General features: G+C 49.2%; 2 protein-coding genes across 2 annotated transcripts; one reads left to right on the plus strand and one right to left on the minus strand.

Moving 5' to 3' along the window:
* Positions 1–1035: 1035 nt before the first annotated feature.
* Positions 1036–6149, plus strand: LOC132591299 (uncharacterized). Its single transcript, XM_060269374.1, has 6 exons — positions 1036–1101; positions 1591–1740; positions 1929–2051; positions 2983–3093; positions 5094–5211; positions 5857–6149. The coding sequence occupies exons 1-6, from the start codon at positions 1036–1038 to the stop codon at positions 5889–5891; spliced, it is 603 nt and encodes a 200-aa protein (XP_060125357.1). The 3' UTR covers positions 5892–6149.
* Positions 6150–8583: 2434 nt separating this feature from the next.
* On the minus strand, positions 8584–15518 carry PSMD4 (proteasome 26S subunit ubiquitin receptor, non-ATPase 4). Its single transcript, XM_060269441.1, has 10 exons — positions 15358–15518; positions 14302–14442; positions 13317–13431; positions 12481–12567; positions 12268–12336; positions 11957–12172; positions 10906–11014; positions 10164–10295; positions 9358–9425; positions 8584–9023 (listed from the first exon to the last, which is right to left on the minus strand). The coding sequence occupies exons 1-10, from the start codon at positions 15381–15383 to the stop codon at positions 8856–8858; spliced, it is 1131 nt and encodes a 376-aa protein (XP_060125424.1). The 5' UTR covers positions 15384–15518; the 3' UTR covers positions 8584–8855.
* Between the last annotated feature and the right edge of the window lie 766 nt (positions 15519–16284).

The raw sequence follows: 16284 nt of genomic DNA on the forward strand, positions 1-16284 counted from the left end.
CACCTGTCACTTTATTGAATATAATTTCTTTAAAAAACAGCACAACAATCTGCGCTCTTGAAGTAAGCAGCAAATAATTGTAGCGTTGGAAGGGACCTGCAAGGGTCATCTAGCGCAACCCCCTGCAATTTGTCTTGCTTGTCTGGATGAGGGATGGAGGGGTGTGTGTATGTGTGTACTCAAACAGAGGAAACATATAGACAGACTGCCTTACAGTGAGTCGGACCATTGTGGTCCATTTAGCTCAATATTGTCCTCACTGACTGGCAGCAGCTCTCCAGGTTTTCGGAGAAGGGGGTTGTCCAAGCCCTAAGTCGAAACGCCAGAGATCAAACCAGGGATGTTCTGCGTGCAAAGCAGGTGCTCTGCCACAGAGGTATACAGCCGTTCCCTTAAAAATAGGCTTAAGATTCTCATCCTCATGGTTAAAGGTCTGTTTGCAGTATTGCACTCTAGAGTCCAAGCAGGGAATGAAAAAAGAAGAGTGTCTATCAGGGCATGAGCAGAGTGCACCCACTTTCTCATTAGGAGATTGGGTATCCCAGCCAGAGATCCTTTTTAACTGTAAAATACGATGAAGGTTCATGCCAAATGCTTGCCTTACTCCGAATGCATTCATTGAAATTAAGGGGAATTTGCAGGGGTTGGTCTAGATGTCCTCAGGGTCCCTTCTATCTCCAGAATTCTGCGATTAACTTAGATCTATTGGTTTCAGGGAGTCTCCTTCCACTTCGCTGGATGCAACCCTCTGTAACCCTCAGCCCACAAGTGGAAACAGAACTAGCCCTATAGAAAAGGCCTTTGCACCTTGCTGGGCAGCAGGTATTTGGGGGCAGAAGGTGGGGAGAGGCGGCAAAAATTTATTCAGTGCCCCCATGAGAGCCTGGAGCTGGGATGTGCACAGAGGGGGCTATTGTTTGGTAGGGCTCTGTGCCAGGCAGCCGAGACTTTATAAGAGCTTCCCGCTGGCATCTCACACGCCTACGGAGAAGCCAAAGTCTGGATCCATTCAGCCCTACCGTTGGGGAAGAGAAAATGGTGAGCGAGGACAAGAACCCCGAATCATGGCCGGCAGGGCTGCACCTCAAGAGCCCACCCTACGTAAGTAGTTCACTTTAGAAGTGAGGGGGGGAAGGCCACCTCAATTTTTAAACCCCATTGTGTCTCCCGTTCCTTTAACCGCTGCTCAACAGGCAGGAATCCATCAGGGGAAGTTCTTCCCAGCCTTGTGTGGTTGCCGTGTGCAATGGCGGGGGAGAGAAGCTGCACCGGTGGGATTTCTGCCTGCTGCCCTGCTAGGGGGTAGGGGTGCAACTTCCAGTGTGGGAATGCCTACGGTTATTGACTTGCCATTTTTTAAATCTTCGGGGCTCGGTTCTCCAGCGCGACGAGAGCACTCTGAAGCATGTGCAGAGTGCAAATGCAGAAACAGGCTGACATTTCACAGATTTTAGAAAAGGGATTTCAGGTGCTGTGAGATGCCATTACCTTCATCTTTCTCTTTCTTTCTTTCTTTCTTTCTTTCTTTCTTTCTTTCTTTCTTTCTTTCTTTCTCTCTCCCTTCTCAACCCTTCCCCAATTTTTGTTCAGACTCTCCACTCCAGCCTTGAGCTGGCAGAGCCTCCTGTCGCCTCAAACCGCAAGCTGGTGATTCTGATGGTGGGCGCCGTCTCAGCCCTCAGCATCAGCATCGTGGGGGTCCTGCTGGCCACCTACCTCGGGCGGGCGGACTGCATCCAGGTACGTTACGGAGGGACAGTGGTGACGGAGGCAGCACCTGCCTTCTGCCTTCATAGACGGAAGTCCTGGGGGTCTGAATCCAGCACATTCTGCCTTCCGCCACTGCAGAAGTCTTGGGTGGCCAGATCCAGCACCTTTGGCCAAGGCAGCCGCATTTCAATCTGTTTCCCCGTTTCCTTTCTCGGCAGAGAGACTCCTTCAGCTTCCTCCCTCCCCAAGTCAACGTCCAGAACGAAGCGTCTCTCTTGCTGGCGCTCAGCGAACTGGGTGAACAAGGCGTCGCTCCAGGAATCACCTGCGACTTAAGAAACGTGAGTCGCAGAATCGCCAATAGGGCCAGAATTAGTGTCACAAGAGGTTATGAGGACAGTGTTGCTGTTTTTATCTCCCAGTAGGGTGTCCTTAAGTTGTCCGGTAGTGCCTTAGCGGTGACTGAACCACACTAAGGTGGATTTAAGAACATAGGAAGCTGCTTTGAGTCAGACCGGTGGTGGATCTATCTACAACGACTGACAGCAGCTGTCCAGGGCTTCAGGTTGTGAGGTTTTTCTGGAGATACTGGCAATTGGACCGGGAACCTTTTGCATGCCAAGCAGACATGGCAGCTCTTTCACTGAGCTACTGCCATTCCCCTAAGAGTGTGTTTGTGTTTGTTTGTTTGTTTGTTTGTTTGTTTGTTTTGTGTGTGTGTGTGTGTGTGTGTGTGTGTGTGTGTGTGTGAGAGAGAGAGAGAGAGAGAGAGAGAGAGAGAGAGAGAGAGAGAGAGAGAGAGAGAGAGAGAGAATTGTCAGGGCAAGTGATTTTTCAAGCTCTCTCTAGAGCAGGCATGGCCAAACTTGGCCCTCCAGATGTTTTGGGACTACAACTCCCATCATCCCTAGCTAACAGGACCAGTGGTCAGGGATGATGGGAATTGTAGTTCCAAAACATGCCTACTCTAGAGATATCCAAAGTGCATCAGAGTTAATTAAACCACACTGAGGTGCTCTTAGGAGCATGGGAGTGGCTCTTTTATTTATTTGAAATGTATAGCCTGCGTTAATGCAATAAAAAAAGACAGAGCTGAAAACAAAAATAACCTTTGCAAAATGGATGAGATGTAGCGGAAACAACAGCCAGGCTGAACGACCCGAAAATCATACCTGGGGACAGGAGGGAGAGTGGGATTCGGACGCTGCTGGGCCAAGGGGTTTGGGAGCCTCCTCTGCCTGGTCCACCTCTCCCCTCTCTCTCCCCCAACAGCACTTGATGGTGTACCATGGCCAGCCAGAAGGGTGTGTGGCCCGAAAGATGGAGGTGTCTGAACCGCTCCCCTCCTGCCAGGAACTGGAGGCGTACTTCCAAGCTGTCTTGGTGAGGATCAGCAGGTGTCCTGGAGGCGGTGCTAGGCCATAGCTGCCAAGTTTTCCCTTTTCTCGCGAGGAAGCCTATTCAGCATAAGGGAAAATCCCTGTAAAAAAGGGATAACTTGGCAGCTATGTGCTAGGCACATGGGGAGTAGCTTGGACTTATGGCCCTTGCCCTGAAAGCAAAGCAAGATCCTAGTCCTCATTGTTTTGAGGACAGGGCTGATTTGAACAGGAGCAGAGGGAAGTGCCTTAGAGCAAAGGTCCATCTTGAGAAACTGAACCTTCTGTATTTGAGGCATCAGCTCTACCACTGAGCTACGGCCCTTTCCTTAAAAGTAATTCTAAGATTCCGGTCGTCATGGTTCTGAAAGAAACGCTGACATATAATTAAATGCAGCATCTCAAAACAAAGCAATCATGGCGCCGCCTTTGAACTGTTATTTTAAACATGATTAATGCAGACATGATCAGTAGTGGTTTATTATTTTATACATAAAGGCATTTTTTTACTTTATACATTTTTATCTGTATGCAAACTCGTTTAATAATAGTTTGGTAATAGTTGATCTCTGGTTTTAAAAATACGGTTTTAACTGTACGGTTTTATGTGTGACTGCTGGAAACTGCTCTGATTTCTCCCCCCCCCCCCCTTGAACAAATACCAGTATATAGCTGTTGTTATATACTGCAAACCAACAAATTATACCAGCCGACTGAAAATCATACGGTTAAAAGCGATTTAGCAGCACAAACCCCCTGCATGTTTGCTCTGAAGTAAGCCCCACTTGTTCAAAGGGTTTTACTCTCAGGTAAATAGGCCTAGCGGGGGTTGCAGACTTAGAGGTGTTTCATCTGACAACAGACTGCAGTTTAACTAATATAGGTGCCAACTAAGGGAGCCAAAAAAGGGGGTAACTCATCCTTCAAGGTGTATTCGGGGGGGGGGGTCTGAAGAGTCTTGCTTCCAGCTTCAAGACTTGTGGACTGGGGTCCACCTCTTCAGATGCATGAAGTATCATCTTGAGTTGCAAATATAACACCCACAGGTGCTCAGAGGGGTGGTTGTGGTTCTGAATTCAGAAGGAAGTTTGCAGCAAGTTTAAGGACAAGTACCATATACTTGTCCTTAAACTTTAAGTTTGAGGACAAGTACCGTATAAGGGACGCGGGTGGCACTGTGGGTTAAACCACAGAGCCTAGGGCTTGCCAATCAGGTCGGCGGTTCGAATCCCCATGAGGGGGTGAGCTCCCGTTGCTCGGTCCCTGCTCCTGCCAACCTAGCAGTTCGAAAGCGCGTCAAAGTGCAAGTAGATAAATAGGGGGAAGGCAAACAGCGTTTCCGTGCGCTGCTCTGGTTCGCCAGAAGCGGCTTGGTCATGCTGGCCACATGACCTGGAAGCCAATAACACGAGATGAGCGCCGCAACCCCAGAGTCGGTCACGACTGGACCTAATGGTCAGGGGTCCCTTTACCTTTACCATATACCTAACAGAGTTATGTAGCTAGGTTGGAGTGTCTAAACCAAAACAGTCCAAAAACACTAAAGTGAAGACCCAGTGTCAATAAGCAGGGAGTTCCAGAGATCGGTGATGTCTCATTAAAGGGCTGAGAATGTGTGTGAGTACAGCAGCAAGGATTCTCTGTGCACAGAAATGGAAGGAGAGAAAACACACCCAGAGGAAGAATGGTTGATGAAAACCTTGGAATATGCAGAGATGGCAAAATTGACGGCACTGATAAAAGATACAAATTTAGAATGTTTTAAAGAAGACTGGAAACCATTTCAAGTTTTTATAAAAAGTTACTTCCCGTATGTGAAGACCACAGCGGGGATTGAAATGTAAGAAAACAGCAGAATATATTAAGAAACATTTTAGAAATTTGGTAAGACGGAACCTTCAAATGCAATTGTGTGTAACTTGCGTCATATTGAGAGCATGAAGCGAAAACATTGTATATAGCAGTTGTCAAACCTGCTTTTGCTGGCTCGGTTTCTTGTTGCAGAAAAACGCCACGCTGGGTATCACCTCGGAGGTGCAGATCGTGGGGACAGCATCCCTGGGCAGCCTCACCACACTGCTGTGTAGCAACAAGCCCACCTACCTGGTCAACAGTTTTGCACGTAAGTAGGGTGGAAAGGTGCCGCTGGAGTGGACTGTACAGATTGTACCTCTGTCGGAGGGTGGGGGGGAAGACAGAGAGATAAAGGTCTGGATATCTGATTTAGGAGCTGGGAGGAAGCTTTGAACTATACGTCCCAGCAACAGCAGCAACCCTGGCCATTTGGCCAATGCTTGCTAGGGCTGATGGGAGTTGTAATTCAGCAACAGCTGGAGGGCCGAAGGTTCCCCCACACTTTGTTTAGAGATACCCAGATCTCTCTCGCTCGGTAAAAATCCAGCCGATGTAGTTTGTAAAATGCCCAATTTTGGAATGTGCCAAAAGTTCCTCTAGTCCAAGGAGGGCTAATCCCTGGTTTGGGGAGCCGGTTTGCACATACACACCCAAAAGAATTTGGATCAAGTTTTTTTTTTAATGATTAAAGTAGACACAGGATTGCACACAGAAGCTTTTTGGAAAAAGGTGAGAGAATGGCATCAAAGGCGCCCTTTGGTTGGAAAAGGGAGAGCTTACATCACAAGAGCCTTTTGGCAGAACGGGGAATAGAATAGCATCGCACACAAACACAACAGGGGATGCCTTTCCTGTTAGACAGAACTTGTTTAGCCCACCTCTTCTTAAAATATACTTTCCCATTTCTTTGCAGCTTCTCCAAGGCACACCATGAGCAGACTTGCTTAAGACAAGCCGGGAAGTTGTGCAGATCACCAATTAACATCTCCTCTTCCCTCCTCCCTGCAAAAACCCCCAAGACGTGACAAAGGACCTCAGAATGGCGCGTGATCCTGTCACTATTGATTCCCCCCATATAGTATGTGGGGAGGGGGCTGAGACCCTGTTTCACTGCAGCTCAAATTTGTATGTGATTTCCCCCCCCTCCCTGCAACTCCTTGTCATAACCAAATCATTAGCAATAACAAGAATTATTAAAAAAAACTGAAAGGGTGTTTGTGTGTCCATTTCAGGGTAGAGTGTTTTGAAAAGGCAAACTCGAGTAGCGTTGGGGCAACACAGCCACAATTCTGCATTGGCACAGATTGCGATATTAAATTTCCTGAGAATCTGAGCAAAATACAACACAAGAAAGCTCAGCCTCCCTTATTCAATGTGACATGTGCCCTCTGGCGGGAGAAAGGATCACTGCATCACACACAAATCTTTGTTTCCATCGCCCAATCTCAAATATTAAACATCTTCCTGCACTTGCCAATTTGTGGCCCTCTGCCTGGTCATTTGCATAACTTTATAGTGCTCTGCATCACTGCTCATTTGCTGCTTGATAGGCGAGGGTCCCCAAGTTGGCTGCTTTCGGTCCTTCCTGCAGAAGCGCAGCTGCCTCACCAAAACATCTGTGCTCATCAGCTAAGGAGGGTTTGCAGGAAGAGCAGTACCCATTGGCTATGAAAATGCTGAAGTTTTCTGCACTTGCTCAGCTGCAGAAAACTTGCCTGCCTCTAGTAAAATTAAAACAAGCTTAATTTTTTAATCCATTTAGGCTATATATACTGCTTCATCACAATAGTCTCAAAAGCTCTGATTTTAGAGAAACATAGAACTGAAGAGTTGGGGTCATTTGGTCCACCCCCCAATGATGAAGGGAGGAGCATCCATCAGCTTCTGAGTCGGTTTCACTGTTGCCAACAGCTCTTGCTGTTAGAAAGTTCTCCCTGATGTTTAGCCGGAATCTCCTTTCTTGTCATTTGAATCCATTGCCTTAACTCCTTCCCTCTGGATCCGAGCATTAAATGTACATTCCCCTCTCTCACAAACCAGGGTTCCTGGCTTATACTAAAAATTCCAGGACATGTATATATATTTTTAAAAAGTTTATGCAAATGTCTTCTGAGGCTACATTTCTGGGGTACTTAAGTTCCCTGGTCAGCTTCGGAAGTACTCTAGGAAGTTCCGACCAAATTTTTTGCACTCTACTAAAAGTTTCCCTCACTGCACAAACTGCACTGTTTCAAAACAAGGCAACTTCAGACATGGGTTATGAGGCTGGCTTGTTTAACTAACCACTCAGCTGTGAACCATGATTCCTGCTAGAGCCCTGTGCAACAGAATAAGCCGGCTTTCTATGAAAGGGAAACTGATATTAGGTTCTGCTTGGCTTCTGGCTTCGCAGGAGCTTGAACCCTTGGCTTTGCCCCTGCTCAGCTAGAATGTAGCATCCTTGCATTGGTACCTGTGGGGTCGAAGGAAGCTGCCCAACTCCTTAACATAAGATTCCAGTTAAATGGGAATGAAAGCAGCTAACATTTGGGGCTGAACACCTTTTTAAAAAAGAAGAAGAGGGGTTTCCTTGGAGAGCAACTCAGTCATTTAAAAGCACCAGATGGCAAAATTCAATTTTCAGACCGCATGATATACTTTTGATACTGGCTGCTGGGAAGTATTTGTTGGGAAGGAGTTTATGAATCCATTCATGGCTATGGTAGACATTCAGCCATAAGGACTAATAGGCCTCAGCTCCCATCAATTCATGTAATCCAAATCCATCCAAACTGATGGCCAATCTCTGCTTTTTGTAACAAGGGTCGTAGTTGGATGGTTTAGAATTGTAAGCCTTCAGGTAGGGACTGACTTAATTCTCCATGTACGTAAGACAGTCTGGAAGCCTCTTTGGCTGAAGAGAGTGGTGCAAATAAATACATACAAAAACTAGAAAGCCCTGTGAAAAACTGCAACTCAATCACATCTTTATATAAATCTATCACACAGAATACACTTGGGATACTGCGTGTGGCTCTAATCACCTTGCCTCAAAAACGATACTGTAGAGCCGTTAAAGGTCCAGAAAAGGGCCACCGAAATGATCCAGGGGGGTGGAGTGACCCCCGCATGAGGAATGTTTGCGGCCTTTGCAGCCTTTTAAAGAAAGGGCAGGACAGAGGAGACACAACAGAGGTTCAAAGTGGCAAAAGTGGAGAGAAGCTTTTCTCTCTCAGTGCTGTCAAACTGTGTCAAAAGGCACAGTGATTCAGGATGCGCAAAAGGGTTAGGGTTAGGGGTGTCCTTTGAACACCTGGAGGGCTGCAGCTTTGGGGAAAGGGTGTTCCAACCCATAATAAGCCCACCTGCTTCCTAGTTTCCCCTTTTTGTCATGGGCGCTAAAGCCTTGCGTCTGTTGAAACCAGAACCTTGAGTTCTCTGTCCTGCCGGCAGCTGGAAGCTTTCCGGTGGCCGCAGTGCGTGCGCCTCTCAACCTCTTCACGCCAATTTCGTGGCAGGGAAACGAAGGTGCCTGCGCGCAGGGAGGGGGGCGGTGCCGTTTTGTCAGAAAGGAAAGGGAAGCTAGGAGATGGGCCGCTCACGTTCTGACATAAACCACAGCTTAATGGAAGCAGGCGGTGGAAAAACGCAACACCGCAAAGAAAATTTAAGGTTTTTATTACCCCTTAAACCACAACCCAAAAAAGAAGAGAAGTTCTACCCACCCACCGCCACCCACCCTGACCCACAATAACCTGGTGACTCTCCCCGCCTCTCCCCAACTAGCCTGGAGAGGGAAGATTACGGACACTGACGGCTAGAAGGCTAAGTGAACTGGGGCATGCAGAGCCGACGATGCTCTTGGCTGCGTAATGGGGCAAAGGCGAGTTGGGGGCGCCAGTGAGGGCCCGCGGCCTGCCCCTTCTCCCCACATCATTTCTTCTCCTCCTCTTTCTTGTCTTTGTTCTCCTTGGATGCCTGCGAGGCCAGAGAGCCCATGGCGTTGCGAATGGCCTCGTTGTTGGGGTCGACTCCTGGCAGGTTCTCCAGGACGCTCTGCAGGAACTCGGGGTCTTGCATCACATCATAGTCGTCCTCTTCCTGGATGCAGGAAACGTCCGTGAAACAGATAAAAATCAGCATCAGAGGCACTGTCACCTTTTTGACCCGCCCTCCACCGGTAGGTCTCAAGGTGGGTCGCAATGACCCTTGCAAGAGATTTAGTGGTACTTTGGAAACAACTTATGGCAGAAAAGAAGCTGGGCAACTTTGTTGACAGGAGAACCCCAACCTCCACTAATGGGGCACCCTTCTAGGTCACAACTCAGTGCTGGATGGAGCGATGGGAGTTGTAGTTCAGAGGATGCTGGGTTGGCAGAGGCTGCTCTGAGCAAGTGGATAGAGGGAGGGAGAGGGAGGCTCTGTGGCCACTGACCTTTGTCGGTTCTGATGTGTCCATATCGGCGCTGATATCCACCTCGGCCGACTCGCCTTGTCCAAACTCTGAGAGGGGAGAAAACAGCTTAGCGACCTCTTTTCTGCTACAGCCAAAGCCCACGGGTGGGTTTCCAAGGCTAACCAGAATAATGAAGAGCCAATCGCGGGGCCTCCGCTTAAAGGGAGGGTAGTGATTCAGTCTCCTTGCAGCCCACCCGAAAGCACACAACTTTTATCTCTATTATTATTTCAGGGTGGGAAACTTCTGGCACTCCTAATGATCCTACCGTGTCTGAACACTGGCCATACTCCATTCTCCTCTCAACAAGTTGTTCCCCCAAGTTTAATAACCAAGCCACATTTTTACCCGAATTAAAATGGGGAGCAGCGTCATCCCTTTTTTTTTTTTTACTGTATGCAAGTGGAGGAATTGTTCCCCTGCTCCTGGCAAGATGCTGCTACCTGCCTCCCATGTTCCTGAATGAGCTATTGTTCAAGCACAACCCTAAAAGGAGATGAGGCTGGAACACAAACTCATGCCGAGTTGGAACGGACACGGTCCTCTGCGGCCGATACTTCTCTTCTGGGCACAACTGAGAGATAGTGTTCTAGTGTTTTGGAGGAGGAGGAGGAGGAGGAGGAGGAGGAGGAGGAGGAGGAGGAGGAGAAGCCTGACTATACAAAGGGCAAGTGCTCAAGCCACTCCCAGAGGCCTTCTCAGCTGTTGCCCTGCCCCATTGGCAAACATGGCGTTCCTGATCTGAAGGTGGGGCCTACGTTGGGTGCTTCTTGCCTGCAACTCACCAGCTCCTTGGAGAGACATCTGCATGGCGTAGGCAATCTGTTCTTCTTCGGTCATGGTGCTGAGGTCGGGCAGGCCAGTTCGGCCGAATTCCTGTTGGCCTATGGTCATCTTGAGCAGGGCGTCGTCTGAATCTAGAGCACAAGGAAACACAAGTACCCATGTTTGAAGTGCCACGATTCGGTGCCATATCATATTGCAAGAGATCTTACCCTCTGGAGCAGGAGAAAACAAGCTTGCTCCCTCTTCCATGTGACAGCCCTTCAGATATTTGAAGATGGCTACCCTATTTCCTCTCTGTTTCCTCTTTTCCAGGCTACACATACCCAACTCCCTCAACCGTTCCTCATCAGGCTTGCTACCCAGACTCCTGATCATCTTGGTTGCCTTTGTCTGCACAGCCTCCATCTTGCCTAAATGAAAAACTCGGATTCCTTTCCAACCCTCTGACTGGGTCAGGTATGGCACATGGATGGACCTGGAAGGGATTTGATTCCACACTCTGGCTTCCCCCTTCTTAAAAATGTAGAAACTAAGCCTATCCACTCCACATATCTAAACATCAGCCCCATAAAGGACCATGGCCTGGATATGGGGCAGGGGTTCCCCAAAGCTGGTCATTTACAGCCTTTCTTTCTGCACACTGTTTCCAAGGTGGTTCAGAGTTATTTGACTTGACTGGAAGGAAAGGAAAGTCAGGTCACTTCCCCTCCCGATTTTCCCGGCTCAAACCCCTTTTCTTACCATCCCCACCGGAGGTAGGGATCCCGGCTTCTGCAGCAGATGCTGCCGCAGCCCTGCGAGCTTCCTCTTCCTGCCTCTGCCGTTGCTCCTCCATGGACACCCGGAGCGCCTGGGAGGGAAAACAGAACAGACAAACCAGGGTGGCCAAATAAGACACAGCGGCTAACAAAGGAGCGTATAACACAGAACGGCAAACATCCACATCAAAGCATTGCCCCCCAAAAAGTATCCCAAGAACTGCAGTTTCTAAAGGGGGCTGGGAACTGTAGCTCTGTGAGGGATGAGCTACAGCTCCCACAATTCTTTTGGGGCGGGTGGGTGGAGAAATGTGTTTAGACAAGCCGGTGTCTACGCAGGTATAATGTCAGTGTGTGTTTTAACCCATTTCTTGCTTATTGCTGTTTTGTTTTCTGAATGTTTTAAAGCAGGTTTCCTCAAACTCGGCCCTCCAGATGTTTTGAGACTACAATTCCCATCATCCCTGACCACTGGTCCTGCTAGCTAGGGATCATGGGAGTTGTAGGCCAAAATCATCTGCAGGAAGTTTGAGGAAGCCTGTTTTAAATTTATTATTATTATTATTATTATTATTATTATTATTTATACCCCGCCCATCTGGCTGGGTTTCCCCAGCCACTATGGGTGGCTTACAACAGAATATTAAAATGCAATAATCTATTAAACATTTAAAGCTTCCCTAAACAGGGCTGCCTTCAGATGTCTTCTAAAAGTCTGGTAGTTGTTTTTCTCTTTGACATCTGATGGGAGGGCGTTCCACAGGGCAGGTGCCACTACTGAGAAGCCCCTCTGGCTGGTTCCCTGTAACCTCACTTCTTGCAGTGAGGGAACCGCCAGAAGGCCCTTGGCACTGGACCTCAGTGTCCGGGCAGAACAATGGGGGTGGGGACGCTCCTTCAGTTATCCTGTTTTTCCAGATAATTTTATTGAAGAAAAACCATCTTAAAGTACTTTACAATCAGATGGCGTATGAATTTTATGGAAATAAGTAAGTACTGTAATAGAAACATGTTCTCCAGTTTGTGGCACTTACCAGAGCCAGTTCTGGGTCAGCGCTGGGGTCCACGCCAAACTCGAAGTCACTCGCCCCAAGGCCCAGCATTGCTCCTCCCTCTCCAGCGAGGATTGGGGAGCTGATAAGAGCATCAGCCAGGCTCGGCCCAGGGGGCACCGTCACCAAGTGAGAGCCCGTCCCATCTTTGCCATTCAAGGTGTTGATGAAGGCCGTCAGCTTGTCAGTGTTGGCTTCCTGCGGGCGGGAAGGAGAGGTCAGGAACTGACCCGGGAGTCGCAGGCAACTTAATGCAACAACAACGAGCCATGGGCTCAGAGAGGGCCTCTCACCTCTTCTCCAAAGTTGATGATGTCCACGTTCACTTTCTCCTTCTTCAGCCGCTTGGCCAGCTTCACGAGCTGCGAGGAGAGGAGATCCATTAGGGGCGCCGAGCAAGGTGGGAGCACCAGGAATGGGAGACGCTTCCCGGAAAAACCAGGTGCTTTGAAAACGAGAGAGTTCCTCCCCCCTCCCCAGCCCCACAGCTCTAGGTACACACTCACGTCTTTCTCATTATCCTCTACGGGGCTCCCCACAAAGGCAATGATGCGCATCTTGTGGTTCTTGCCCTGGCGATGTTTCAAAGCCAGCTGGAACAGAAGCAGCCGTGTTACATGGAGAGAGAGGAGGCCCCCCGTCTCCTCCCATCCCTGGGACTGAATGAACCCTTCATTGCGCCTCTCCCATGCCACTGCCAGTCAGCGGATAGACAATATTTATCTGGATAGGCCTATGATCTGACTCATTAGAAGGCAACTTCCGATTTTCCATACATTACATTATATATCCATAAACCCCACCACCACTTCCCCTTCTCTTCTCGCTTCCCTCCGCACCTTCTCGATTTCCTTCCAATATATTGGAATCTTGCTTTGTTCTTAAGGGAAGGGCTGTAGCTCCTTGATCAGAGATTTGCATGCAGAATTCCCCAATTTTAATCTGTGGGATCTCCAGGAAGGACTCCCTGTCTGAAACCTCGGAGAGTCACTGCCAATCAGTGTAGTTGATACTGAGCATAATGGACCAATGGTCTGACTCAATATAAGGTGTCTTTCCTGTCATGTATGACTTTAAGGCAGGCGAGTGAGGCTTGGTCAAAACAGCTCCACAGGCCAAATGGACAGGCCTGGCTGCCTGAGGGCTCCTCACCCTCTGTTATCTGCAAGCACTGACCCCGCTCTCAGGACAGACCACTCCTCACTTGCCCAACTTAGCATGGGGCTGTTTCAGATTCTTTTCCTCTCCACTGCCCCCGAAAGGATGTTCACCTTTAGTTTAATATCTCAATTGAGGGCTGCCATCGGGGGGGGGGGGGGAGGGGAGAGAACTTGCAACTTACATGGGCAACTCGGATGCCTGTGCAGAAGGTGATCTTCCCTTTGGGCTGGACCGAGTGCAGCTTAGACAGGATGCGGCCTGTGTCAGGGGTCAGGGTGGTCAACACCTCACAGTTACTGAAACAGGCAAATACACACACGGGCAGGTTGAGGATTAGGGTGTCAGAAAGGAAAAGAGGCAGAGAAGTGGAAGTACAATGACCTATAGCAGATCATGATCTGGCCTAACATGCTAAACAAAAGAACATTAGAAGAGCCCTATAGCTAAGTAGATAAATAGGGACCGCTTTGGCGGGAAGGTAAACAGTGTTTCCGTGCGCTGCTCTGGTTTGCCAGAAGCAGCTTTGTCATGCTGGCCACATGACCTGGAAGCTGTCTGCGGACAAACGCCCTGCTCCCTCGGCCTATAGAGCGAGATGAGCGCCGCAACCCCAGAGTCGGACACGACTGGACCTGATGGTCAGGGGCGCCTTTACCTTTATAGCTGTTTAGGCCAATGGTTCACTGTTAACCAACTGAGACCCTAAAGGCAGCTGGGGAGGCCTCCTTGGTGCTGCTGCCATTGACGCTGCCTGGTTGGCACTGACCTATGGTGACAGGGCCTATTTGGTGGTGGGTTGCCATTTGTGAAATGCCATGGTGAAGTGTGTTTTCTACCCCTCATTACTGACTTTCAAGAGGAATCTGAAAACATTCCTGTTCACCCAGGCATTTGGTGGCTGAATGGCACTGTCCCTAAGAACTCTGACATCACAGAATGCGAGAATATTTTCAACCGTAACTGAATTTAGAAAGCTAGAAAGAGAAAAATTCATTGTGACCACATTTGGTGCCCTAGGCCCCTTCAGAAGGAAGGGAGGGGGCATATTAGATAAATAAATACTCCAGCATCCTGTTCTCCCATTGGTCAACCAGATGACCCAATGAGAAGCCGCTGATCTCTTCCTCTCTTCCAATTTTCAATGGGACAATTTGAGCGAAACCTACTTGGCTAAAGTGATGAGGCCCACGTTGTTCTCGGGGTTACTGCGGGTCTTCGAATGGCAGACGATGTTGACCGCATCTTGCTGGGCCTGGAGACGGGTCGGTAAGAAGTCTCCGTTCCTCATATACTCGCTGTTGTCGACGCTGCACCGGGCAAACAGAGATCCGAATGAGCAACAATTTTAAAATAAGATATCACTAGATCTTTTCTACAAAAAATTGCACAAAACATTATGACAACAAACACGAAACAAAAGCAGAAAGAGTTGTATTGGGCATGAAGTTAAGGGGCATGACTCACTTAGACCTGTCCCCATGTTCAGCACTCTTCTGCAGGCTCCACTCAATCCTACTTCACTTCCAGAGACTCCCGTCAAGGGGATGTTTCCCCAACTCAGTGCCTTCCATTCAACTCTCCCCCCACAAAGACCCTCTTCAACCCCCCCCCAATTCTCCCTCCCCCAACCCCATTTCCCCTCAATTCAAATGCACCCCACCCCTTCCTAAACAGCTCCCCCCATTCCCCCCTCATAAATTTCTACCCCAAGCCACTAAGGGAATGCTGCCCCCCATGTCAAATGCACCTCTCTTCCCCCCCTTCCCAGTAGATACCCCTCATTTTCCACCCTCCAACTCACCCCAATTCTCCCACTTCAAATGCACCTCCCACCCCCCTCCTAAGGTGAGTCCTCCCCCTTTCCATTCTCTTCTCCCCATGGAATCCCAGAGCTCCCCCCAAGCAATGAAGGGGATGCTCCCCCCCAACACGCACCTCCTTCTCCCCCTTACAAGACCCCTCCCCCAAAGTCCCTCAAGGAGACCCCCCCTCAATTCTCCCTCCCATTTAATCCCCCCAACTTAAGACCCCCTCCCCCCCAAAAAGATCCCCCTATAATTCTTGCCCCACATAGGGTGTCCCCCCCCGCCTCCCATCACCCCAACTGTCTCTCCCCCTCCCCCCCCCACAAAAATATACATCGGGCCCCATCGTGACTCAGGGAAACCGGCCTCTGCCCCTCCCCCCGGCAGCCCCTTCCCCTCCCCTCCCCCGTTCCTCACCAGACCATCGTGCTTTCCAGCACCATCGCGGCCCCTTCCCAGTCCGGGCCCAGGAGGTGAAGGAGAAGGAGAAAGACAAGCGGCAGCCTTGGAGGCCTCTTCCTTCCCCTCTTCCTCTGCCTCACTCTGTCGGCCTCTCTCACCTCGCTTCCTATTGGCGGCCCATGGGGAGGCCCAATCAGCGGCGCCCTCCTTGGCAGGTCCCCACGCGGAACCCGACGGGAAATGTAGTCCTCCTGGCTCCGCCCCCGCTCCCTCGCCCGCCCTTCTGGTCCTCGGGAGGAGGAAGAGGCGCAGGCGCAGTTGCCACCGCCAGCTGCACCTCTTCCTGCCTGTTTAAATAAATGAAAATAAAAATAAAACGGCGGCCTAGTGATTAGAGCAGTGGGGGACCTATATTTCTTTTTTTGGGGGGGGGGGGCTGAAGCTTGATCTGTCTTTGCAACCAGCAACGAGGTCTGAGTAACCAATGTTACCTTCATCAATGGGGTTGCTCATGAGTTTACATTTTTGGTATCCAAATTGTTGTTGTTGTTAATAATAATAATAATAATAATACCCCTCCCACCTGGCTGGATTGCCCCAGTCACTCTGGGCGACCAACATCATATCTAAAAACATAATAAAAACATCAAGCATTAAAAACTTCCCTATACAGGGCTGCCTTCTAAATGTGTGAAGTTCTTTATTTCCTTGACATTTAAAGGGTGTTCCACAGGTGTTCCACAACCAAGGCGGCCCTGTTCTGCGTGGTTCCCTGTAATTTCACTTCCCACAGGCTGAACACTTAAGTACTTATTGTTAATTCCTCTAGTGGCTGGGGAAACCCAGCCAGATAGGAGGGGTATAAGTAAGTAAATTATTATTATATTAGTTAGGGTCTTGACCTCTCTTTACAAAAAGGGGTGGGGGTAATTCCATTACCCA

Source organism: Zootoca vivipara, chromosome 17 (genome assembly GCF_963506605.1).
Source record: "Zootoca vivipara chromosome 17, rZooViv1.1, whole genome shotgun sequence".
Classification (NCBI taxonomy): Eukaryota; Metazoa; Chordata; class Lepidosauria; order Squamata; family Lacertidae; genus Zootoca; species Zootoca vivipara.

Excerpts from the sequence above, each read along its gene's own strand:
- PSMD4 (XM_060269441.1), bottom strand. The coding sequence starts at position 15,383 with ATGGTGCTGGAAAGCACGATGGTCTG. Across the intron at positions 12,337-12,480 it reads TAGAGGATAATGAGAAAGAC|CTCGTGAAGCTGGCCAAGCG; the intron begins GTGAGTGTGTAC and ends CTCTCCTCGCAG. Across the intron at positions 12,173-12,267 it reads TCATCAACTTTGGAGAAGAG|GAAGCCAACACTGACAAGCT; the intron begins GTGAGAGGCCCT and ends TCCCGCCCGCAG.
- LOC132591299 (XM_060269374.1), top strand. The coding sequence starts at position 1,036 with ATGGTGAGCGAGGACAAGAACCCCGAATCATGGCCGGCAGGGCTGCAC. Across the intron at positions 1,741-1,928 it reads GGCGGGCGGACTGCATCCAG|AGAGACTCCTTCAGCTTCCT; the intron begins GTACGTTACGGA and ends CTTTCTCGGCAG. Across the intron at positions 5,212-5,856 it reads CCTGGTCAACAGTTTTGCAC|CTTCTCCAAGGCACACCATG; the intron begins GTAAGTAGGGTG and ends ATTTCTTTGCAG.